This window comes from Nomascus leucogenys, chromosome 12 (assembly GCF_006542625.1).
Source record: "Nomascus leucogenys isolate Asia chromosome 12, Asia_NLE_v1, whole genome shotgun sequence".
NCBI lineage: Eukaryota > Metazoa > Chordata > Mammalia > Primates > Hylobatidae > Nomascus > Nomascus leucogenys.
Genome location: NC_044392.1, coordinates 66,808,823 through 66,833,411, shown reverse-complemented (window position 1 = coordinate 66,833,411; position 24,589 = coordinate 66,808,823). Strand labels below are relative to the sequence as shown.

At 46.2% G+C, this 24,589-nt stretch overlaps 2 protein-coding genes and 1 pseudogene across 5 annotated transcripts in view; 1 reads left to right on the top strand and 2 right to left on the bottom strand.

Annotated features, from left to right (window-relative positions):
• Nucleotides 1–164: 164 nt before the first annotated feature.
• Nucleotides 165–1,030, bottom strand: LOC100588831 (annotated as a pseudogene).
• An 844-nt stretch (nt 1,031–1,874) lies between these two features.
• C12H1orf194 (chromosome 12 C1orf194 homolog) lies at nt 1,875–9,725 on the bottom strand. Of its 3 annotated transcripts, none has more exons than XM_030824927.1 (5): nt 9,494–9,725; nt 3,851–3,967; nt 2,929–3,044; nt 2,457–2,581; nt 1,875–2,022 (listed from the first exon to the last, which is right to left on the bottom strand). In XM_030824927.1, the coding sequence occupies exons 1-5, from the start codon at nt 9,536–9,538 to the stop codon at nt 1,952–1,954; spliced, it is 474 nt and encodes a 157-aa protein (XP_030680787.1). In that variant the 5' UTR covers nt 9,539–9,725; the 3' UTR covers nt 1,875–1,951. The 3 variants fall into 3 exon arrangements, with proteins under 3 accessions (XP_030680787.1, XP_030680785.1, XP_030680786.1); XM_030824925.1 differs by having other exon boundaries at nt 9,434–9,538; XM_030824926.1 differs by lacking the exon at nt 9,494–9,725 and adding an exon at nt 8,519–8,717.
• KIAA1324 (KIAA1324 ortholog) overlaps nt 9,476–24,589 on the top strand; it is a 91,525-nt gene continuing 76,411 nt past the window's right edge. The window contains exons 1-2 of one of the 2 annotated variants that reach the window (XM_030824921.1): nt 9,476–9,776; nt 9,989–10,197. In XM_030824921.1, the coding sequence (XP_030680781.1) occupies nt 10,045–10,197 (153 nt within the window). In that variant the 5' untranslated portion in view covers nt 9,476–9,776; nt 9,989–10,044. Of the gene's footprint in view, nt 9,777–9,828; nt 10,198–24,589 lie in introns of those variants that run through there. The other variant, XM_030824922.1, reaches the window with a different exon arrangement.

Below are 24,589 nucleotides of genomic sequence, written 5' to 3'. Positions count from 1 at the left end.
CACTGCAACCTCAGCCTCCCAGGTTCAAGCGATTCTGCCTCAGCCTCCCAAGTAGCTGGGATTACAGGCGCCCTTCACTACACCCAGCTAATTTTTGTATTTTTCGTAGAGATGGGGTTTCGCCATGTTGGCCAGGCTGTTCTCGAATTCCTGACCTCAAGTGATCTGCCTGTCTCGGCCTCCTAAAGTGCTGGGATTACAGGAGTTAGCCACCACGCCCAGCCATAGTTTGAGTAGATGTATCCAAACTTGCTTAATAGCCTTTCACCTCTGGAGAGCTGGAGTCAATTCGGGTGAATTCAGTCCCGCCGTGCATCATGGCAAAGTGAGATTGTTGTCTTGCCACCTGGTTCAGCTTGGCCAGATCAAGCGGAGAAATGATGTGTTGTCCTTGAATCGAGTAGGCATCTAGAGGTGGTCCCTCCAGGTCATGGGTCACGTGGGGGTAGCCCACAGCCTTGCTGCAACGATCTTGGCCGCCCGCGCAGATGACTGGGGACTTGGCCGGCATGGGCTGGTATGGAATGGTCATGACTCTCCCCTGGGGAGACTGGGAGAGCGTTTCCAGCATGATCAGGCAGATCTCTTTGACAAACCGATGGTGATGGCCCTCGGTGGAGTTGAGCAGTATGTCCCCCGCCACCTAGACCTGGGTACCATACTCTCGCGGATCTCTTTGATCTTAAACCTACCTTTCCCAAACCTTTCTCTCTTTTTTTAGCTTAGAAAACTAATTTAATTGTTTTGAGACAGGGTCTCACTCTGTTGCCCAGGCTGGAGCGCAGTGGCTCCATCATGGCTCACTGTGGGCTCGATCTGGGCTCCAGTGTTCCTCATGCCTCAGCTAAAAGTGTTGGGATTACAAGCGTGAGCCATCACACCTATTGTGCAATATTCTAAAAGGCTTGCCATTCTTGTCCAATCTTTTTTATGACACAGCAGGTCCCTGTGAGTGACTTGTAATTTTGGAAATCACTGAATACATCAGTTTTTAGGTACTGCAAACCCAAGCACCAGGTTTTCGAACCATGTTTATAAGAATCAGGGCTATGTATCACAGCACGAATTGACACAAAGGAAAGGGAGTTGACTCCCAGGCAAGGACAAATAGCAGAGTTAGAGATTAACAGTGGTGAGTCAGGACCAGGGAGATGGAACCAAGGAAAAGTAAAGCCCAGCAAATGCCTAAACCCAGGACGGCTAAATCTCTTAACTGTGACCTTAGCATAAATACTGATACTATTGGGAGCTTCTGAAAATACAAGGTAGCTCATGTCCATTTTTGTTTCCTCAACACTTAGCTCAGTTCCTGGCACATAAAGGTTTGCTGGCAGTGTTGAATGGATGGCTCTGTATGGTTGGAGTGACTTCAGTTTACAAAATGTGAATATCTGAATCCTACCAAAGACTGCTGTTCTGTGCTAAATCTTCATCAGCAAGATATGAATTTCCAAGTTGCAAATATACCCCAAAGGACTAGTTTCTACAAGTTGGGTAATTTCCTTCCCGTGTTTTAAGAGTAGTCAAGTGGAGGCTGGGCGCGGTGGCTCACGCCTGTAATCCCAGCACTTTGGGAGGCTGAGGTGGGTGGATCACGAGTCAGGAGTTCAAGACCACCCTGGCCAACATGGTGAAACCCTGTCTCTACTAATAATACAAAAATTAGCCGGGCGTGGTGGCATGTGCCTGTAGTCCCTGCTACTCAGGAGGCTGAGGCAGGAGAATCGCTTGAACCCGGGAAGCAGAGGTTGCAGTGACCTGAGATTGCATCATTGCACTCCAGCCTGGGCGATAGAGCGAGACTCTGTCTCAAAAAAAAAAAAAAAAGTGGTCAAGTGGCAATTTGTAATCTATGGATAACAGACGCTTCAGACTTCATCTTGCAGAAATCTATTTAATGGAAGTGGGCCGCAGTATGTTTCACTATAATTAGTTCAGGGATCTGTCAACACTAGGTGGAGAAGAAGCCACCATCTTTCTTTCGGGAGTAGCCTCCGTTGGTGGCTGCAGTGTGAGGGGACACTGGAGAAAAGAGAAGAGGAAGTGGACTGAATTTCAGATCCTTGGCCTTTCCTAGGAAACTTTAATCATCAATACATTTGTGGGTACTGTGGAGAAGCTTCTCATAACAGCTGGGAAAACTGGCATATGGAGGACTGATGGGAGGTAGTTATAGGTCTTCCACCCCCAGGTTTTTGCCCTAGCTATAAATGTTTGTCTCCTAGACCTAAGGCTGAGCAAAGACGCTCTCAAAAATTGAATTAATTTCCTAGCTCTATAGTCAGCATGTCCCCTGGTATTAATCTGGTACTTGCCAACTTAATCGTTGCTTTCCAAGACCCACAGAAATCCCTCATCTTCCCTCCTGTCCAATCACCTTAAATCCCTGATTCATGGCTCCATTTAGAAAGACTCCCCCACTGCCCTATCTGCTTACCCAGTCCTCTAACCCTTACCTATGGATCCCTGGATGCTGTGGATGGACTCCTTTTGAGGGTTGATCCAGTGTCTGATGTTAGCCAGGAAAGTGATGGGTGGAGTGGGAGGGGTTAAAAATTCTCCAGGGAATCGGATCTTGGTTCTAGAAGAAGGCATAGGGAAGAAAAGTGGAGAGTGAAATCAATCAGAGAAAGGTGAGGAGGGCAAGGTAGTTGCATGTGATCTCAAGAATAAAGCAGCCAAAGACTCTTTTTACCTCTGTGGGATTAACCAAAGATATTGTTTATACAGATGAGCACAATCTTGGGGGATTTCTGTTCATCTTAGACAGTGAAAATACAGAAACTATATTATAGACACAGATGTAAAAATACAGAAATTTTTATACAAATGAGTACCTAGTGATTATCATTTTCCAGGTGACATTTTACCTTATATGACTGGATGGCAGCATGTTTAGGCTGCAGAGGCTCTGCCTCTACCACTTACCTATAGATATCCTGCGTGGTTTTCTGGTTTAACAGTATCTCACTTTTGTTCTTGAATGTCCCAGTGTGGTGGTTGTACAAGGCTGCTAAGCGGAAGTCCAGGTCATCCTTTGGTATCTACAGAAGTCAGTCCCCCCAAGGTTAGCTCAGCCACCTGTGTCCCTACTCTAGTCAGGTTCTATTGTCCTCTACTCTTCCCCAAAAGTATAGTGAAGGCTCTCTTGGGCCTGAAATCCACCAACTCCATACACACTAAATTGTTGTACATGATAACTCTTGTTGATGTGGAATTATCTTAGGGTTAGGTCTAGGGCGTGGTGAGCTCTCACTGGAGACTCAGGAATATTGTTCCTGATGTAGGCTTAATGAACTTTACCTCATTCATGTTTATATTCAGTCCTTGTTTTAGTCAGAGAATGAGAAGGTTTGTAAAGTCATTTGCTCTAGATAACTGCCTAGAGCAAAACCTAAGCCTTCTGGCTTCCCAGAGGCCAGATAAATTGGTTTTTGGCTTTGGATTTGGTAGAATCTTGGGTTAGAGACAAAAGGAAACATACTGAAGCAGTTAGGGACAGACTAAATTTCAAAAAGAATATTAAGGGCTGGGTGCAGTGGCTCATGCCTATAATCCCAGCACTTTGGGAGGATGAAGTGGGAGGATCGCTTGAGGCCAGGAGTTTGAGATCAGCCTGAGCAACATATCGAGACCTCATCTCTTCAAAAAAAAAAAAAAAAAATTAGCTGCATGTCATGGCACATGCCTGTAGTTTCAGGAGGCAGAGGAAGGAGGATTGCCTGAGCCTGGGAGGTTCAGGCTATGGTAAACCATGATCAGGCCACAGCATTCCACCCTGGGTGACAGGGAAAAAAAAAAAAAAGCCCTAAACGGCTGCAAAGAGGAATAATATTTCAATGCTAGGTACCTCGGGATCAAAATAGTAGGCATCCCGCCTCATGGAAGTAATTGTGGGGGTTGAGTTGAGCCGACTCCAGGGTTCCTGCTGCTGAGCAAGGTGTGTTGGGTTCTTATATGGCAATTTCTGCAAAACAGAAACCATATCCAGGACAACCTGGTTACACGGGAAGCCTTGCTGATTTGGTTAGCTTCAGTAGCATCCCCTTATTCCATCCGGTTTTGTGTTTTTTGTTTTGTTTTATTTTTTGAGACAGAATCTCACTCTGTCATAGAAGCTGGAGTGCAGTGGCGTGATCTCGGCTCACTGCAACCTCTGTCTCTTGGGTTCAAGTGACTCTTCTGTCTCAGCCCCTCAAGTAGCTGGGATTACAGGCATGTGCCACTATGCCCGGCTAATTTTTGTATTTTTAGTAGAGACAGGGTTTCGCCATGTTGGCTAGGCTGGTCTTCAACTCCTGGCCTCAAGTGATACACCTGTCTCAGCCTCCCAAAGTGCTCAGATTACAGGTGTGAGCCATCACACCCGGCCCCATCTGGTTTTATTTGAATCTCAGACATCTGCAAAGAGAAGAACGGTATGGAGCAAGACTCCCCAGCCTCTTGATTCTAAGTTTTCTTAGTGAGAACTGACAGAAACAGGCCAGGAATATAGGAGAAGGTGTAGAGTGGGATGAGGGGAGTGAAGAGTTGGGAGCAGATAGGAAACATGATGAGCTCAGGTTTAGATGCACTGAGTTTGAAGAAAAGGTGAGACATTATAATGCAAATAACAGGTAGAAAATTGGAAGTGTAACTTGTTGGAGGAGAGCTCAGAAGTATTGGTTGTCCACATGAAGTAGTAGCTGAAGCCTGTGAAATGGAGTTAGGCCAAAAGAGAAGAACGGGTTCGTGAGGATTGTACAGTATTATAACTGGGAGTGAGGAGGGCCCTAGAGAAGCAATCAGAAATGAAATCAGGAGAATGCAATGTCTAAGCAGGTGAGAAAAAGATTCCAATAAGCAGGGAAGGGTCATTGATTGCAGGAATGGCAGAAAAAGTCCACTGGACATTAGTCCTCTCAATAAAACTCCACAGGCATGAATGTAAAAAGCATATAACAGATTTCTTCATTATATGTAAAATGCCATATTCACCACTGTATCCCCAGCTCCTAGCACACTACCTAACACATGGTATTAAAAAATGGTTGAATCCAATATATCATTTGACTGAATTCCAGTGAGTGCAACTAACAACCTATTAGAACTCTCGCTGGGCTCAGTGTCTCACCCCTGTAATCCCAGCACTTTGGGAGGCTGAGGCGGGCGGATCACCTGAGGTCAGGAGTTTGAGACCAGCCTGACCAACATGATGAAACACCATCTCTACTAAAATACAAAAATTAGCTGGAGGTAGTGGTGGGCGCCTGTAATCTCAGCTACTTGGGAGGCTGAGGAGGGAGAATCGTTTGAACCCAGGAGGTGGAGGTTGCAGTGAGCTGAGATCGAGCCACTGCACTCCAGCCTGGGCAACAAGAGTGGGACTCTGTCTCAAGAAAGATAGAACTCTCATTAGACCTATCCAACATTGTGATCCTCCTTCCCCCCAATATGGCAAAGTGCTATGTGAGCCATACCTTTTTTTTTTTTTTTTGAGACAGAGTCTCGCTCTGTCGCCCAGACTGGAGTACGGTGGCATGATCTTGGCTCATTGCAACCTCCGCCTCCTGGGTTCAAGCGATTCTCCAGCCTTAGCCTCCCGAGTAGCTAGGATTACAGGCATGTGCCACCGCATCTGGCTAATTTTCGTATTTTTATTAGAGATGGGGCTTCACCATATTGGCCAGACTGGTCTGGAACTCCTGACCTCAGGTGATCCACCTGCCTCAGCCTCCCAAACTGCTGGAATTACAGGTGTGAGCCACCGCACCCCGCTGTGAGTCATACCTTAATTGAACAGTGTGTATCAGGCACTGCTATCACTGAGAAGAATGAAGTATGAAAGAAAGCAAGCTACAGGTATTTGATGCCAGCACAGGCTCGGTTATCCTTTGATGTGGCCCTGGGCAGCACTCCTCCCACTCTCCTTGAAGACCACTTAAACCTCGTCATCTCTGTCAGCAGAAGGATGAGATTGTCTTTCACTGAGAAAGTCCAGACTGTCAAGCATGAATGCCATCTTTACATCCACTTTCTTTCCATCTCAGGGAAAGGAAAGTCCCTTTTACTCAAGAATAACCCTTTCTCCCCAGACCCACCCTTCCCCGGTCTTCTGAGACCTGTACCATTCTGCATACGCTCTCTTCTGACACCAGCCTCACTTCATTTCTTTGTCGTGGTCTAGCTACCAGCCTATCACCTTCCCTACAGAACCAGACCTTTTCAGGAGTCAATATTTACTATCTCTACTTCCTCACTCACCATTCCCATACTCTCTTTAGCTCACTGCAGTCTGGCCTCTGCCTCAAGCACCCCCTAAAACTGCTCTTGCTAGTTATCAATGATCTCTGTGGCCAGGTCAGGTGGATCCTTTCCAGGCCTGATCTTATTTGAACTCAGCTGTTTCTGACACCATAATGCTGATTCCCTCAAATGCCCTCACCAAGCTCTGTGGGCCCAGCTCCTCTGGGTTTTCCTCTTATTTGTGGCCCTTATCTCTCAGCTACTGTCTCAGCTCCACTTTCTCTCTATCCCTTAGACAGTGCTATTCTCCAAGGGTCTCATTTTTATTTTTCTTATGCTCACACCCACTGGATGAGCTGATTCCCTTCCACGGCTTCAACTACCATATGGGTACCATAGCTCATATGGATACACAGCTCAGTCATACATCTTCAATCCAGAACTCTCAATCCTGTTGCCTACTATTGATCTTCACTTAAATATCCCACAGTCACTACAAAAACATCTACATAGTTGATGTTTCTCAACATCTTTCTCCCCAAACCTGCTTCCCCAGGATGCCCCATTTCAGTGAACCCTCAGAATTAAACCCTTAGGAACCTAGCAGTTACCTAGACTCACCTCCTCTCTTGGGGCCATATCCAGTCAGTCCCCAAGTCCTGTCAGTCCTGCCTTGTGCACCTTTCTCACATCTGCACCTGATCTCCACCCCCTGTGGCACTGCTGTAGATCTGTTACTCTTCCTCCTGGAGATTGCCTCACCTGCCTGCTAGCTGATCCCTCTTGTCTCACTCTCATCCTATCCAGTCTGCTGCCACTTGTGCTTCCTAAAACACCCATCTGATTGTGTCACTGTGGTACTTAAAATCCTGCTATGGGGCTGGGAACCATGGCTCACGCCTGTAATCTCAGCACTTTGGGAGGCCAAAGCAGGAGGATCACTTGAGGCTAGGAGTTTGAGACCAGCCTGGGCAACAAAGGAAGATCTTGGTTCTACAAAAAAATAAAATAAGAATTAGCCGGGTGTCGTGGCATCACCTGTAGTCCCAGCTACTTGGGAGGCTAAGGTGGGAGAATTGCTTGAGCCCAGGATTTCGAGGCTGCAATAAGCCAAGATTGCACCAGTGCACTCCAGCTGGGGTGACAGAGCAAGGAGACCCTGTCAAAAAAAAAAAAAAAATCCCACCATGATTCCTCACATCCCTAGGATGAAACCATAGCTAGCTAGCATGGTGTACACAGCACACCCAGCCCACCAAGGGCATCTGTCCAGCTCTGATCTCTGAGTGCTACCATTTCACACCTACACTCCAGCCCTTCTGGACTATTTGCAGTTCCCCAAATAAGCCATTCTGTCTTTCCATTCCATGTATTTGCACCTGCTGCTTCCTTTGCCTTGCATATCTTGTTCCTGTTTCCTTCTGCCTAACTCACATTCTACCCACTCCCTCACCTGGCCTACCTAACTCATATTTGGACATCAAAATCCATCTGCTCTGTGAAGCTTTCCTTTAAGTTCCTGGTTCTCACAGCACCTTACACACAACTGTGTCACAACATGTGCTATTGTGCAAGCATTTTTGCTATTGTCGGTCTCTCTTTACTACCAGAGTTCCTTGACAGCAGAAGCTACATCTAATTTATTTATATATCCTTGGTGTTTAGCAGAGTGTCTGGCTTATAGTAAATAAGTATTGAATAAATAAAAAGAGGCTCTTAATATTGTTATTATACCACAATTACCACTTAATTCATCTTATTGTGCACCACTTCAAATATCCCAATCACTTCTACCAGAAAAAAAGATCATCTAAGTTCCGAAATCAGTGACCACCATCATGCTAAACACACACATAACAAACACATCGTGGCGTTAACCAGAAGACAGAGACAGTGTGAACACAGATGTATAAAGCATGACCTCTGGTGGCTTTCAGAGGATTCTCTCCCACTCCATATCTCATTTCTCTTCAGAGAACAGTCTTCCAAACAGGGAAGTGGGTAGCTTGAAGGAACCTGGGCCCTGCCATAACTTATACTCACAATTGATTTGAGCTGCCAGAGCCCCTTGTTCCTCTAGACTAGAGCTCTACTTTCCTCTGCTCAAAAAACGCCTCTGAAACGTTAGCCAACCTGAATATGGAGATAGGGAGGCAGGCAGAAAACAGACTTCCCTGGTACCCGACCGAGTGTCTTCACCAGAGTCCTTCATGTTACCATCTCTGCTCATCACTCAGACAGAAAGAAGACTACCGGCGACCCTACTGGGAATCTGCGCAAGAAACCACAGTACCTTGGAAGCCCGCAGTTCTCCTAAGTAGGAATCATCGTTATCTAACGTAGGCTGCTGGAAAGGGTCCCGGGTGGGAGGCATGGCTAAATGCCTAACTCTTTTAAGAGGGATGGGAGGCCCGCTCAGCCGTAGCACAGCCTCACTCGCAAAAGATCCCGGGTCCCAATTGTTTGGAACGCTGGTTTCGGTTGCCAGGCAACTGCGCAGCCATTTATGATGGAGGAATTCCCTCCGAGGAGGGCGCCACCTGGCGGCTGACCGCGGGAGGCCCCTGGGGAGGAAGCTCAGGGGACTGCAGAGGGAACGCTCCGCTGAGCGGGCCCGGAGCCTTGGAATTGCACTCCTGAGCCTCGGCGGAAAAGTACTGGCCGCTCACCATCAGGACTTCTGCAAAAGACTTCAGTTGATGAAAGAGGTCCTGCAAGATGACCCAGAAATTTCCTTCTCCCTCGCGCCTAACAAAAGGCTTTCAAAGCCATGAGAGAATGAGGATGTCAAGAGACCCAAGAGGGCCGGGCGCGGTGGTTCACGCCTGTAATCTCAGCACTTTGGGAAGCGGAGGCGGGCGGATCGCTTAAGCCCAGGAGTTCGAGACCAGTCTGGGCAAAATGGCGAAACCCCGTCTCTACAAAAAGTAGGAAAAAAATTAGCTGGGCTTGGTGGCACGCGCCCGTAGTCCCAGCTACTCTGGAGGCTAAGCCAGGAGAATCTCTTGAACCCGGGAGGCGGAGGTTGCAGTTAGCCGAGATCGCGCCACTGCACTCCAGTCTGGGCTAGAGAGTGAGACCCTGTCTCAGAGAGAGAGAGAGAGGCCCACGTGCGGTACTTGGAAAATTGCGGCTAAGGCAAACTCCTTGCTTAAACTCGGACCAACTACAGTGTCAGGGCTTCTCTTCTAGCCGGTTGTAAAAGCACGGATGGATTTGGCGGGATGTAAGATCTCCAGGAGTGGCCTTCGTAGGAGGGAACACGTACTGGGGCCTCTTCCAGGCGACGACTTCTGGAGGGTGATCTCTCCATCTTCTTTCTCTCGGTTCACACGCCACGTGTGCAACATCAGAGATGCTCATAAAATAACCCCTGGCCCAAAAGGGCAGTAGAAAACGGAAATTTGTTGGCTGGCTTGGAGGATGCTTCCACCGCATTCTTCACACGAGCCCCAGGCCTGCCTGTTGGGCCGGTTGCGCACCCCGGGCGCGCGCTCTCACGCGCCCACGCCGCGCGCACCAGCGGCGGCGGCTGCCATGGCGACCCGCAGGTGAGCGGCAGAGGCGCGCGTGGTCCCTGCCCCACCCGCGCGGAGCCAGAGAGGAGGCGGTTGTCAAGGCGACGTGGGTAGGAGGAAAGGACGGAGGGAGGAGGAAGGATGGGCGGTGTTGGCGTAGCTGCAGGGAGGTGACTGGAGCGAGCCTGGCCCCTTGCATCCTCCCCCTGTGTACCTCCCTCCCCTTTTTTTCCGCCTTCTGCCAGCAGAAGCAGCAGCCGCAGCACCTGAGCCGCTACTGCCGCTCACTCAGGACAACGCTATGGCTGAGCCTGGGCACAGCCACCATCTCTCCGCCAGAGGCAGGGGAAGAACTGAGAGGCGCATACCCCGGCTGTTGCGGCTGCTGCTCTGGGCTGGGACCGCCTTCCAGGTGACCCAGGGAACGGGACCGGAGCTTCACGCCTGCAAAGAGGTACTGCCGCCCCCCTACCCGACCCCGCTTTGGTCACAAAAGTCTTGGATCCAGGCGGAGACCTTGGGGACCCAGGCGCAGAGAGTTTCAGACGCCACGGAGTTTAGATTTCTTTGGGGATGAGGCGTGGGGGGAGGGAAGAGGAGCCAGTCTGGCGTCATGAGGAGGCCAGCACATTGGAGGACTCACAGATAGATCATCCTCACAGATTGGGATGCTGAGCTCAGCGAGAAAGGTCCCAGCCCCAAGAAGGGGAGCTACCTGGGTACCTGAACTCAGAATGAGGGAGGAAGACGAGTTGTTTTCCAGTTAGGATGAACTCACCTTAAAAGTGGTTGACAACAAAAGATTATGCACAGAGAAACAAAATAGGAAGAGGAAAGGAGAGTAGTGGGAGAGGAAAGGAGTTAGGAAGGCCAGAAAAAAGTACCGGGGCGAAGTGGTTTTATCATGACTACATAAAACGGAGTATGAAGGTGGGAGACGTGCGAGAGGGATGATAGGATTCCAGCTCTCTAGTTCCTTGTTTATTAAACATCGGTTAGTGCAGACTGTAAAATGTGGCTCCTCCTTATAGCTTGGCCTCCCCGCAGCATACTATGTTTAGTGTACCTGACAGTACACGACTCACCTTTTTGCAGATTTTGAGTTCTTCAATATCTTGTGTTCTGCCAACCTCTAGTCTCCTTCTCTGACTTAACATATGTCAAAGTCTTTTTCAAGGTATTTCCAATATGTTGGAAGCAGAATTCAGACAATAGATAGTCAATCTCTTATAACCAAAAATAGCTTTTGAAAAGTCATCTTGGAGGAACGCAAAAGGGCACTAGCAGCAATAAAACTAAGTCATTTCTATATTACTGAAATAACGATATTTGGTTGTGCTCTGAGCAACTTTTTTAGAAACCATATGGCAGAGGCAACAATAAGATATTTACAAGAACTACGTTGGGGAAGGCAAAATAAAAGTTCTGTTGTTTCTGTGAAATGTGAAGGACTTCATAAAAAGTCAAGCATCTAGCTCTGTAAAAATAATCCCAAATATCAAACTTGGCTAAGGTTTTGAGAGGTTAGAATATATATATATATAGATAGATGTATTTTTTTTTTACTTTAAAAAATACATGTTTTAAAATAGAAATGAGGTTTCAATATACTGCCCTGGCCAGTCTCTAACTCCTGGGCTCAAGTGACCTCTCACCTCGGCCTCCCAAAGTGCTGGGATTATAAGAATGAGCCACTGCGCCCAGCCCAGAATATTTTTTATAAATTGTTAGTGTGAACTGATTGGCAACAACTCCATCCTATATGGAGATAAATTCTTATAAAGATGTTCTGTGTCTACAGCACAGCAGGTCATAAAGAAGTCAGGTGTGGGGGGGAGGATTTTTGTGTGAATAAAGATAGTTGATTTTGAAGATTCATGAATATGACATAAGTGACCCCGGTGAATGGGACTTTTGATAACCTTTATTAGCCCCAATGACAATCTGCCCTGGGCCATCTACATTTCCACCCAGCCGCATTATGACCTGTTTTAGAGATCGCAGGGAACAGTATGATCTTATCAGTGACTCTGGCTCACCGGCCCTGATGGCATGTGGTCTAACCAACCAAAATAATGAGACCAAGAAAGCCCACTTGCCTAAGAATCAAACAAGGGAGTTTCCTGAGTGGAAGGTAAGAATCATGCAGTTTAACTACCAATTCTTGTTGAGATCTTTGTCAACAATGGAAAATATGAGACATTTCAGATATTAAGCACTTCTATTATCTTGGTTTGGAGGAAGGGAAGAATATTGATACTTGAGAACTTGAACTTGTGTACGAATTTTGCCTTTGGTCCTGTTTGAATAACCAATATTTGCCTAAGCAAAAGGTCTTGCCACAAAGTGTAAGCTTAGGGTAGTGGAAAGCTATGGAGCTCAACCTACCAGAGTTTCAGTCCTGTTACTTACCACATGGTTTTTGGATTTGTAGAATGGGTATCAAAATAACACCTACCTCAGAAAGGATTGCTTTGAGTATTGAAATAGAAAATACATTGGAAACACAAAAAAGAGTTACCCACCCTCCTTCCCTGTTCAGCTTCTTTCCCATTAGATCCACACCCCATGCCAGATTGGAAATGGCTTAGGAGGCATGCCCATTTGCCACAGGCGTCAGCAAGTCCTGTTTACATTCTCCTTGAGCAAACAGTGGCCATTGAACACCCTCAACTCCAAAACAATCAGGGAGAGAATAAACCCATTATTGTAGTATTCATTTGGCAATATGAACTGATCAAACAAGTTTGGGGGCTTCCAACCCCAAATGGTGAAAAACCAATTCAAGGTAGACCAGCTCTTCTCTGTTCTTTTTTTTTTTTTTTTTTTTTTCGTGAGACAGAGTCTGGCTCTGTTGGCAAGGCCAGGCTGGAGTGCAGTGGCATGATCTCGGCTCACTGCAGCTTCCACCTCCCAGGCTCAAGCAATTCTCCTGCCTCAGCTTCCCAAGTAGCTGGGATTACAGGCGTGTGCAACCACACCCGGCTAATTTTTGTATTTTTAGTAGAGATGGGGTTTCACCATGTTGGCTAGGCTGGTCTTGAACTCCTGACCTCAGGCGATCCACCTGCCTCGGCCTCCCAAAGTTCTGGGACTACAGGTGTGAGTCACTGTACCCGGCCACTCTTCTCTGTTCTTAATCTTCATATGAATTTCTCGTGAGCTGATGTTGGATGTTGATGGCAGGGACTCTTATCAGGCCAAGGCTGACCCTAATGACAACAATATTGTTCCAGCCTTGTTTGTGAAAGCTGAGGCATCCCTCTGGATGTAATCAGGAAACAGAGAGGTTTAGCTTGAGGCCTAAACTGAGGTGGCAGAGAAGTGGGAGTTCTAGACTGCTGGACATGTGCTGGGGCTTGGCATTCCTCTCACAGTTTTATAATAATCAGGGTCACAAATGGAACTAAACATCCTGTATGATATTTGTTTTCATGAATCATTTCTTTAGCCCAGGCTAAGTGCTGACTGCGAGCCAAAGGAGCGTTTCCCATGGCGCAGTGAAGCAAATCAAACCAAAGAGGAGCAGAAAGCTGCGTTTAACACGCTCTACCTTATCCTGAGGCTCCAGGGCTAATTGCCCTCAAAGGGGTTCCCCAGTCCATATTGAAAAGCCCATGGGTTAGGAATCTAGCAGACATGGATTGGAATAAAATTTGTTGAATGAGTGATGCCATTTAATAAGGATGCTACTTTGAGAAGTTAATTAACTTCTGTCAGTATCAAATTCCTGATCTGTGAAATGGGGATGGTAATACCTATCTCATAGGGCTGTTGTAGGAATTAAATTAAATAAAATAACACATGCAAAGTGCCTAGTGCATACCCTTGGTATATCGTAGGTGCTTAATAAACGTTGGTAGGAAGAACAGTTAAGTACACAGATAATGACATATAAATGACGACATAAAATTAACATGTGGTAAACAATGCAGGAGTGGCAATATAGAGGATGACAGGAAAAGAAAGAAGAAAACTAATTCAGGGCAGGGCACAGTGGCTCACACCTGTAATCCCAGCACTTTGGGAGGCCGAGGCAGGTAGATCATCTGAGGTTGGGAGTTCAAAATCAGCCTGGCCAACACTGAAACCCTGTCTCTACTAAAAATACAAAATTAGTCAGGCGTGGTAGTGCATGCCTGTAATTCCAGCTACTTGGGAGACTGAGGCAGGAGAATTGCTTGAACCTGGGAGGCGGAGGTTGCAGTGAACTGAGATTGCGCCATTGTACTCCAGCCTGGGCAACGAGAATGAAACTCCGTCTCAAAAAAAAAAAAAAAAAAAGAAAGAAAGAAAATTAATTCAAACAGTTGGCACTTGACCTGCTTCTGTGATAATCAGTAGCATTTCGGTAGGCAGAGATGGAGGAAGGGTGTTTTCTAGATAGAGGGAGGAGCTTGATGAAAGGTCCACATGTGGAAAATGCAAATGATCCTGGGACTTGCAAGCAGACCATCTGGCTGAAATGTGCAATAGTGTGAGCTACAAAGTTGATAAGGTTGAAAAATTTTGAAAAATTCTAAACTAAGTGGAGAATCCCTGAAGGATTTCTGGCAGAGATAGCAGCCTAAGCAGGGTGGATTAGCATGAATATAAAGTAAGCATGGTTGAGGTGGGCCAACAGATGAGAGCAGAGAGATGAGGCAAGGAGACCAATACCGAAGATATTACTGAAGTCAAGGAGGAGTTTAATAGAGCGACTGCACTGGGATGGGGGCAGTGGAATACAGGGAAAGGCGTCCGTGTGAAAAACATGCTGACGGTAGAGGTTAGAGGATTTGGCAACTGATTGATGGTGTAGGGTGATGGTGACGGGCGGGTCAAGGATTTTTGTCAGGATTTTAGAGTGGGAGAATGGTAGGAGTTACTATCCAAAATGCAGAAAGAACAGCTTTAGGGAGCAGAGGGTTCCCTGTTCTTATTTCTGATGTCCCTGGGATCAGCCCCTGTAGTCAGGGGAGAAAGTCCTGAGCCTTTGGCATGCTACTTCACTTCATGAGCACAGTCAGTGTCTAGGCTTTTCTATTTCCTCCTGCATTTGCTTCTTCTTCTTCTTCTTTTTTTTTTGAGACGGAGTCTCGCTCTGATGCCCAGGCTGAAGCGCAATGCTGTGATCTCCACTCACTGCAACCTCCGCCTGCCGGCTTCAAGCAATTCTCCTGCCTTAGCCTCCCAAGTAGCTGGGATTACAAGCGCCCACCACCATGCCCAGCTAATTTTGTATTTTTATTAGAGATGGGATTTCACCATATTGGCCAGGCTGGTCTCTAACTCCTGACCTCAGGTGATCCACCCGCCTCAGCCTCCCAAAGTGCTGGGATTACAGGAGTGAGCCACCATGCCGGGCCTAATTTTTTTTTTTTTTTTTTTTTTGAGACAAGATCTGGCTCTACTGTGAAGGCTGGAATGCGGTGGTGCCATCTCAGCTCACTGCAACCTCCCCCTCCCAGGCTGAAGCCATCCTCCCACCCCAGCTGGGATTACAGGTATGCACCACCATGCCCGGCTAATTTTTATAGTTTTGGAGAGACAGGGTTTCTCCATGTTGCCCAGGCTGGTCTCAAACTCATGAGCTCTAGTGATCTGCCTGCCTCGGCCTCCCAAATTGCTGGAATTACAGGTGTGAGCCACTGCACTCAGCCTGCTTTTTTTTTTTTTTTTTTCCACATGTATGTCTCTCTAAACAATCTTATTTAGATCTGTTTTTGACCTTTATAAAAATATATTGCATTGTATATAGAGTTATAACATTTGCTTTTCTAACTCAACACTAAGCTTCTAAACTCATCTACGTTATTGTATGTTACTATATTTTGTGCATTTTCGGTGTTGTAAAATACTCCTTTGGTGAATATTCCACAATTTAAAAATTAGTTTTCCTGTTAATAGACATTTGGGTTTCCATTGTTTTGCTATTTCAAACAATGCTGCTATGGACATTGTTGAACCTGTCTTCTGGTGTGCAGGTACATGCTTCTTGAAGGTATAAACCTAGAAGTGGGGTGCTGGGTTGTGGGGTGTGTACAGATTCATCTTTACAGGAGAATGCCACATTGTTTTCTGAAGTGAGGGAATTAACCATAATTTATTCTTCAGTGACTCCAGAGATTGGGATTCTATTAAGGACCTTAGTCACCACTATGGTCTGATGTTTGTGTCCCCTCCAAATTCATACATTGATACCTAATCCTCAATGCAATGGTATTAAGAGGTGGGGCCTTTGGGAGGTGATTATATCCTATGGGATTAGTGCACTTATAAAAGAGACCTGAGGGGCTGGGCACCATGGCTCATGCCTGTAATCTCAGCATTTTGGGAGGCCGAGGCAGGCTGATCACTTGAGGCCAGGAGTTCAAGACCAGCCTGGCCAACATGTTGAAACCCTGTCTCTACAAAAAATACAAAACCTAGCTGATGTGGTGGTGCATGCCTGTAATCCCAGCTACTTGGGAGGCTGAGACACGAGAATTGCTTGAACCTGGGAGGCAGAGGTTGCAGCAAGCCAGGATCATGCCACTGTACTCCAGCCTGCGTGACAGAGCAAGACTCTGTCTTAAAATAAAATAAAATAAATACAAGAGGCCTGAGGTAACTTTTTGCCCCCTCCACTATGTGAGGACACATAGACAGCACTATCTCTGAGGAATGGGCCCTCATCAGACACCTAATCTGCTGGTGCCTTGATCTTGCACTTCCCAGCCTCCAGAGCTGTGAGCAATCAATATCCATTATTTAAAAATTACCTCATCTATGGTATTTTGTCATAGCAGACCAAACAGACTAGGCAGTCACTTTAGCCCCAGACATACTAAGTTAGGGCTTAACTGTGGGGACACTTTCCCTTCACAAGTAATGCCATTTCTTCAGAGCTCTTGGGGTTCATGTTTACCTACACTTTTACAGCTTTCTTCAGTTTTCAGTTTTGTAATCTGACGTGTCACAGGTAGGATGAGTTTTCTTCTATTTTGGAAACTGGATAGATGAATTCTCATTCAGATCACTCACTAAATAGAGTCTAGGTGAAAGCAACTTCTAGGGCTAGGCTTCTGGAAATTAGTAGCATCTTAAGGTGTCAAGGTAAGTACCATCTTAGGGTAAAACAGAAATGTCACTCAATAGGAGATATCTACTGCTGTCTATTCTATCTGAGAGGAGCCTTAGCTATTGTAACGTCTTTCAGGGAAGTGCCCTGTGGGCAAAAATAACTCTTCGTATCCAGATTTGGTACAGTTTACAAAATTTTGAAATTTTTGGTACTTTTTGTGTCCCTTTTTGCATTCTGTATTTCTTGAATTTTTTTTCAATTTTTTTTTGAGATGGAGTTTCCTTCTTGTTGTCCAGGCTGGAGTCCAGTGGCGTGATCTCGACTCACTGCGACCTCCACCTCCCGGGTTCAAGGGATTCTCCTGCCTCAGCCTCCCAAGTAGCTGGGATTACAGGCGTCTGCCATCACTCCCGGCTGATTTTTGTATTTTTAGTAGAAATGGTGTTCCACTATGTTGGCTACGTTGGTCTCGAACTCTTGACCTCGGGTGATCCCCCCCCAACTCAGCCTCCCAAAGTGCGTGAGCCACTGTGCTTAGCTTTTGAATTATTACAATAAGAAAGTATCATTGTTATAAAAGCAATAAGGTTATTTTCAAATAGTATTCAATAGGCCAAAAGGGAATATGGGAATAACAGCCTTGAACTCCTGGCCTCAGTCACACTTTAGAGTTTCCCTTTACATTCAGGAAGAATCCTGAAAAGAGGGGTTAATGCTGCCTTAGACACTGGAGGGACTAAACTCTGAGAAAAGAACATTACCAAGAACTTTCTAGCCCTGTGAAATTTAGACAATTTCTGCAAATATGGATCTTTCATACTCCAATGGCCCAATAATGGAGGTCTTCTTTGCCTGTGTATTACTTTTTTTTTTTTTTTTTTTCGAGACAGAGTCTCTCTCTGTCACCCAGGCTGGAGTGCAGTGGCATGATCTCAGCTCACTGCAACCTCTGCTTCCCGGGTTCAAGCTATTCTCCTGCCTCAGCCTCCTGAGTAGCTGGGATTACAGGCACCCGCCACCATGCCCGGCTCATTTTTGTATTTTTGGTAGAGACAGGGTTACACCATATTGGCTAGGCTGGTCTCAAACTCCTGCCCTTGTGATCCACCCACCTTGGCCTCCCAAAGTGCTGGGATTACAGGCATGAGCCACCACAGCTGGCTTTTTTTTTTTTTTTTTTTTTTTTTTTTTTTGAGACAGAGTCTTGCTCTGTCACTCAGGCCAGAGTACAGTGGTGCAATCTCAGCTCACTGCAGCCTGTGCCTGTTGGGTTCAAGCGATTCCCATGCCTCATCCTCCCGAGTAGCTGGGATTACAGGCGTGCACCACCACACCCTGCCATGTTGGCCAGGCTGGTGTTGAACTCCCAACCTCAAGTGATCCGCCTGCCTCTGCCTCTCAAAATGCTGGGATTACAGGCATGAGCCACTGTGCCCAGCTTCAGATAACCTTTCCATTAAAAAAAAAGGCAGGATGCAGTGGTTCGTCCCGGTAATCCCATTACTTTGGGAGGCCATGGCCAGCAGATTGCCTGAGCCCAGGAGTTTAAGACCAGCCTGGGCAACATAGCAAGACCCCAACTTTACAAAACAGTTTTAAAAATTAGCTATGTGTGGTGGCCCACGCCTGTAGACCCAGACACTAGGGAGGCTGAGGTGGGAGGTTCGCTTGAACCCATGAGTTAAAGATTACAGTGAGCCGTGATCAAGCCACTACTCTCCAGTATGGGCAACACAGTGGGACTCTCTCTTTAAAAAAAAAAAAAGAGACTGGGTGCAGTGGCTGACACCTGTAATCCTAGCACTTTGGGAGGCCAAGGTGGGCAGATCACTTGAGCTCAGGGGTTTGAGACCAGCCTGGGCAACATGGTGAAACCCCATCTCTACTAAAAATACAAAAATTAGCTGGGGGTGATGGTGTGCCCCCGTGGTCCCAGCTACTTGGGAGGCTGAGGTAGGAGGACCGTTTGAACCCAGGAGGTTGAGGTTGCAGTGAACCATGATGGCACCAGAGTAAGACCCTGTCTCACAAAAAAGGTAGGAGGATCTGTATTAGTTAGCTTTTGCTGTATAACAATCCACCCTGAGGCTTATTGTCTTAAACAGGACCCCTTGTTTAGCCCACAGTCCTGTAGTTTGACTGGTCTAGGGCAACGTGGCTGATCTATGCTGGGCTCCCTTGTGTGACTGGTCAGCTGGTAGGTTGACTGCAAGCCAGATTACCTAAAATGCTTCACCCAGAGGTCTGCCATTGACAGGCTGTTGGGAGCCCCTGCAAAGTCATTATATAGGGTCATACATATGGGGATGGGAAGAATTTGTTGCCATTTTTGAAGCATACCACTAGGAAAAGCAGAGTTGATACAAATAACCAACCACTCCAATGGACCTATAGTTATAAATTTGGCTAAGTACTAGGAAAGAAAAGTAAAGGATATGAGAGATTATTACAAAGACACCTACTTTACAGTATGCCACAAGATATTTTATATACTTTCAGCATCTTTCTATAAAGATGACATATGAACATTTTTAATCACCATATCTGTTGGTATAGATCACTGCTTTAGGAATGCAGCAGGAAAACTACAGCACAGTAATCAAATTGTATACTCAAGGAAAAGCATACAAAGTGTTGATTTGAATGAGATGAACTTTAAATTTCTCTATTCCCTTTTGGCTTATTGAATACTATTTTAAAATAATCTTACTGTTTTTGCAACAATTATACTCTCTTATTCTAACAATTCAAGAAATACAGAATGCAAAAAAGACCACGAAACTTACCCAGAATTTCATAATTGGTTAAACTCATTGTAAACATTTCATTTTATCTTTCCAGCTTTCTCTCCATACTTATAGACGTTCTAGACTTCGGTATGTATGGATATAAATATATACTTTTTTTGAGATAGAGTTTTTCTCTTGTCGCCCAGGCTGGAGTGCAATGGCATGATCTTGGCCCACTGCAACCTTCACCTCCTGGGTTCAAGCGATTCTCCTGCCTCAGCCTCCCAAGTAGCTGGGACTACAGGCGTGGGCCACCACGCCCAGCTAATTTTTGTATTTTTAGTAGAGACAGGGTTTCACCATGTTGCCCAGGCTAGTCTCAAATCCCTGACCTCAGGTGATCTACCCTCTCAGCCTTCCAACGTGCTGGGATTACAGGTGTGAGCCACCATGTCTGGCCATAAATATATAATTATCCATAAGTGTGATTATTCCACACATGCTCTTTCATAACCGACTTTTTTCATGCAATAATATTGCAGGAGGCATTGCTACATGTTAATAAATATAGGTCTACATCATCATTTTTCTCTTTAAGAGATGGAGTCTCACTATGTTGCCCAGGCTGGAGAGCAGTGACTATTACAGGTGTCATCATGGTGCAGTATAACCTTGAACTCTTGGGCTCAAGGTATCCTCCTGCCTTAGCCTCCCAAGCAGCTGGGACTGCAGGCTTGTGCCACCACATCTAGCTACTTTATTATTTTTAAGGCTGCATAGAGTTCTGTAGGCTGTATATAATATAATTTATATAACTAACCAATTCAGATAACCAACCAATTTCTATTAGTATAAACAATACTGAAGTGAACACTTTTGCATATATAGTTGTAAACATTTGCTCAACTGTCATTCAGTTAACTCCTTAAATTATGTTCTTAGAAATGAGAATTCTTTGACCAAGGGCATATATATTTCATATTGTTCCCTGTTTCTCAATTTATCTTTTGGAGAAATTGCATCAATTTTTACTTCTCTTTAACCTTGCACACCGTCACCTTTTCTCACACCCTTGGCAATGCTATCAATCGTTTAAAACTTTCATAAATTAATAGGCAATACACATACATACTTCATTCTTGGTCCATAACTGAGGAATCCCACCTGTTTTCAAAAGGACCCTACTGGAGCTCCCAAGTGACCTCAGAGCATTTCTAGGGGTTATTACTTCAATTGAGGGAGATTTTCTGGCTCTTCACTCTCCCACTTTTGATTCCTTGTGTGTGGTCTCTCTTTTTTTTTTTGAGAGAGAGACAGAATCTTGCTCTGTTGCCCAGGCTGGAGTGCAGTGGTGCGATCTCGGCTCACTGCAACCTCCTCCTCCCAGGTTCAAGTGATTTTCCTGCCTCAGCCTCCCAAGTAGCTGGGATTACAGGTGCCCACCAACATGCCTGGCTAATTTTTGTATTTTTAGTAGAGATGGCGCCATACCATTTTGGCCAGGCTGGTCTTGAACTCCTGATCTCAAGTGATCCACCCACCTCGGCCTCCCAAAGTGCTGGGAGTACAGATGTGAGCCACCCTGCCCAGCTGGTAATTTTTTTTTTTTTTTTTTGAGACGGAGTCTCGCTCTGTCACCCAGGCTGGAGTGCAGTGGCGCAATCTCGGCTCACTGCAAGCTCCGCCTCCCGGGTTCACGCCATTCTCCTGCCTCAGCCTCTCCAAGTAGCTGGGACTACAGGCACCCGCCACCACGCCTGGCTAATTTTTTTGTATTTTTAGTAGAGACAGGGTTTCACTGTGGTCTCGATCTCCTGACCTCGTGATCCGCCCGCCTCGGCCTCCCAAAGTGCTGGGATTACAAGCGTGAGCCACCGCGCCTGGCCTGGCTGGTAATTTTTGTATTTTTTTAGTAGAGATGGAATTTCTCTAGATGTTGGCCAGGCTGGTCTCGAACTCCTGACCTCAGGTGATCCACCCCCCTTGGCCTCTCAAAGTGCTGGGATTACAGGTGTGAACCACCACGCCTGGCCAAGCAGTCTGTTTTTTGTTGTTGTTGTTGTTGTTTTTTAAGGCAGAGTCTTGCTCCGTCGCCAGGCTGGAGTGCAGTGGCACAATCTCGGCTCACTACAACCTCCGCTTCCCGGGTTCAAGTGATTCTCCTGCCTCAGTCTCCCAAGCAGCTGGGACTACAGGCGTGCGCCACCACGCCTGGTTGTATTTTTAGTAGAGACGGGGTTTCACCATGTTGGCCAGGATGGTCTTGATCTCTTGACCTCATGATCTGCCTGCCTTGGCCTCCCAAAGTGCCAGGATTACAGGCATGAGCCACCACAGCTGGCTTTTTTTTTTGTTGTTGTATTTATTTTATTTTATTTTAAGACAGAGTCTTGCTCTGTCATGCAGGCTGGAGTACAGTGGCGTGATCTGGGCTTGCTGCAACCTCTGCAGCATTCAAGCAATTCTCATGTCTCAGCCTCCCAAGTAGCTGAGATTACAGGCATGCACCACCACGCCCGTCCAAGCAGTCTGTTTTTAACCCTGCACAATCTGGATACACAGTTTAGCACTTCCTAGGGTGATAAGAATTCATCTTCATACATAAAAACACACACACCAAGCAAAAAACACCACCACTACAGCAAGATGACACTACTGAGCAATGTAGTCTTCACTAAGGACTTTTTTTCCAGGAGGAAAAGTTTTAATTTATTCACAGAAATAGAATTAAAATCCCCATACATCATTCTTAATCTTCCAAATCCCTTCTCAGCTGCTTCCCCTCCACCCAACCAGGAGTGAAATGTTCCACCCTTCTCCCACACTACGCCAGCCTCCTCTCTTCTCTTTCACATTTCCCCACTTAGGTGGTCCCAGGGAGAAGCTCATTTGGCTTGAAAAGCCAAGTTGATACTCATAAATAACCATTCCAATCGACTTGCAGTTATACATTTCGTTAAGTGCTATGCAGGAAAAGTGAAGGATATGATGAGAGATTATTTCAAGGAGACTTAGATGGGGAAAGTGAGAGCAGGCCTTTCTGAGGAGTGAGTTTAAGCATGGATCTGAAGGGTGTGGAGTTGGGCAGGCAAAGATAAGGGACAAACTCAGCCTGGTGCTCAGAGGATGGACAGAAGGCCAGTGTGGCTGAACCACATAAACTTACACTTGTAAAATAAAAAAGTTCAAGGCCAGGTGTGGCGGCTCACCCCTGTAATCCCAGGTATGATCCTTAAAAAACAAAGCAAGCAATACAGGAAAGTACAAGTAAAGAAAATAAAAATTTACCCCAATTTTCATCACTCAGAAATAATTCTAAAAAAGCACTTTTTTTTTCTTTTTTGAGATGGAGTCTCGCTCTGTCACCCAGGCTGGAGTGCAGTGATGCAATCTCAGCTCGCTACAACCTTCGCCTCCCGGGTTCCAGCAATTCTCCTGCCTCAGCCTCCTGGGTAACTGGGATTACAGGCACGTGCCACCACGCCCAGCTAATTTTTGTATTTTTAGTAGGGATGGAGTTTTTTCATGTTACCCAGGCTGGTCTCAACTCCTGACCTCAAATGATCCGCCTGCATTGGCCTCCCAAAATGCTAGGATTACAGGTGTCAGCCTCCGTGCTTGGCCTGTAGCATGGATTTTTAATGAGATCATTAGCCCTCTCCATCTGTGGTCAGCTGATGGGCTCGAACAGCTTTGGCTGTGGGGAAGGCGAAGAGTGCTCATTTTCACCAGGGTATCACTGAGACATGGAGGGCCAGGCTCAAGAGCTTGCCTGCTTTATCAAGCTGCCAGCTTGTCCGGATCAGGGCAGATGGGCTGAGTGGAGAATTCTGCCAAATTTTTTGAAAATAAGTCAAACTCATCTTTTCCTCAGTCTGTATTGTCCCTCTGGTGAGTGATAAAAATTGGGCTGTTTGTCGCATTTCTTTCTTAAGCTCTCCTTCTATGTCATACCAGATAAAAGAACACAACAGATAATTATAGTTAGTGCTTGACAGCTGCTGAAAATATGAAAATACATTTTCATATTTCCTGGGCCCTCCACTGTTCAAATTCTTTTTTTTCTTTTTTTTTGTTTTTGAGATGGAGTCTTGTTTTGTCACCAGGCTGGAGTGCAGTGGTACAATCTCGGCTCACTGCAACCTCCACCTCCCAGGTTCAAGCGATTCCCCTGCCTCAGCCTGCCAAGTAGCTGGGACTACAGGCGTGCGCCACCATGCCTAATTTTTTGTATTTTAGTAGAGATGGGGTTTCACCATGTTGACCAGGATAGTCTTGATCTCCTGACCTTGTAGTCTACCTGCCTTGGCCTCCCAAAGTGCTGGGATTACAGGTGTGAGCCACTGCAGCCGGCCTTCAAATTCTTTCAAGTCTGAGAAGGCTGATATGACGTTGTTACTTTTTTATTTTTTTTTATTTATTTTTTTGAGACAGGGTCCTACTCTTCACCCAGGCTGGAGTGCCGTGGCACGATCACTGTTCATGGCAGCCTTGAGCTCCTGGGCTCAAGTGATCCCTCCCACATTAGCCTGAGTAGCTTGAACTACAGGCACATGTCACCACACTCAGCTAATTTTTAAATTTTTTCAGAGACTAGGTCTCACAATGTTGCCCAGGCTGGTCTCGAACTCCTGAGCTCAGGTCATCCTCCCACTTTGGCCTTCCAAAGTGGTGGGATTGCAGACATGAGCCACTGTACCCGGCCTGCTTTTTTTTTGTTTTTTTAAGTCTTTTCTTTGAGACAGAGTCTCTCTGTGTCACCCAGGCTAACATGCAGTGGCACGATCTCAGCTCACTGAAACCTCCGCCTCCTGGGTTCAAGAGATCCTCCAGCCTTAGCCTCCTGTGCAGCTGGGATTACAGGCACATGCCACCACACCCAGCTAAGTTTTATATTTTTAGTAGAGACAGAGTTTCACCATGTTGGCCAGGCTGGTCTTCAACTCCTGAAGTTAAGTTATCCACCTGCCTTGGCTTCTCAAAGTGCTGGGATTCCAGGCATCAGCCACTGCACCTGACCTTATTAAAGGTACTTTTAAAAGATCCACAAAACTATGCAGCATGAAAAATAA

Coding starts and splice junctions, on each gene's coding strand:
- C12H1orf194 (XM_030824925.1), bottom strand. CDS start 9,538: ATGGAGAGATCACCCTCCAGAAGTCGTCGCCTGGAAGAGGCCCCAGTA. Junction 3,968..9,433: donor ACATCCCGCCAAATCCATCC/GTGCTTTTACAA, acceptor TCTGTTTTGCAG/AAATTGCCATATAAGAACCC. Junction 2,023..2,456: donor CAGCATCCAGGGATCCATAG/GTAAGGGTTAGA, acceptor TCTTTTCTCCAG/TGTCCCCTCACACTGCAGCC.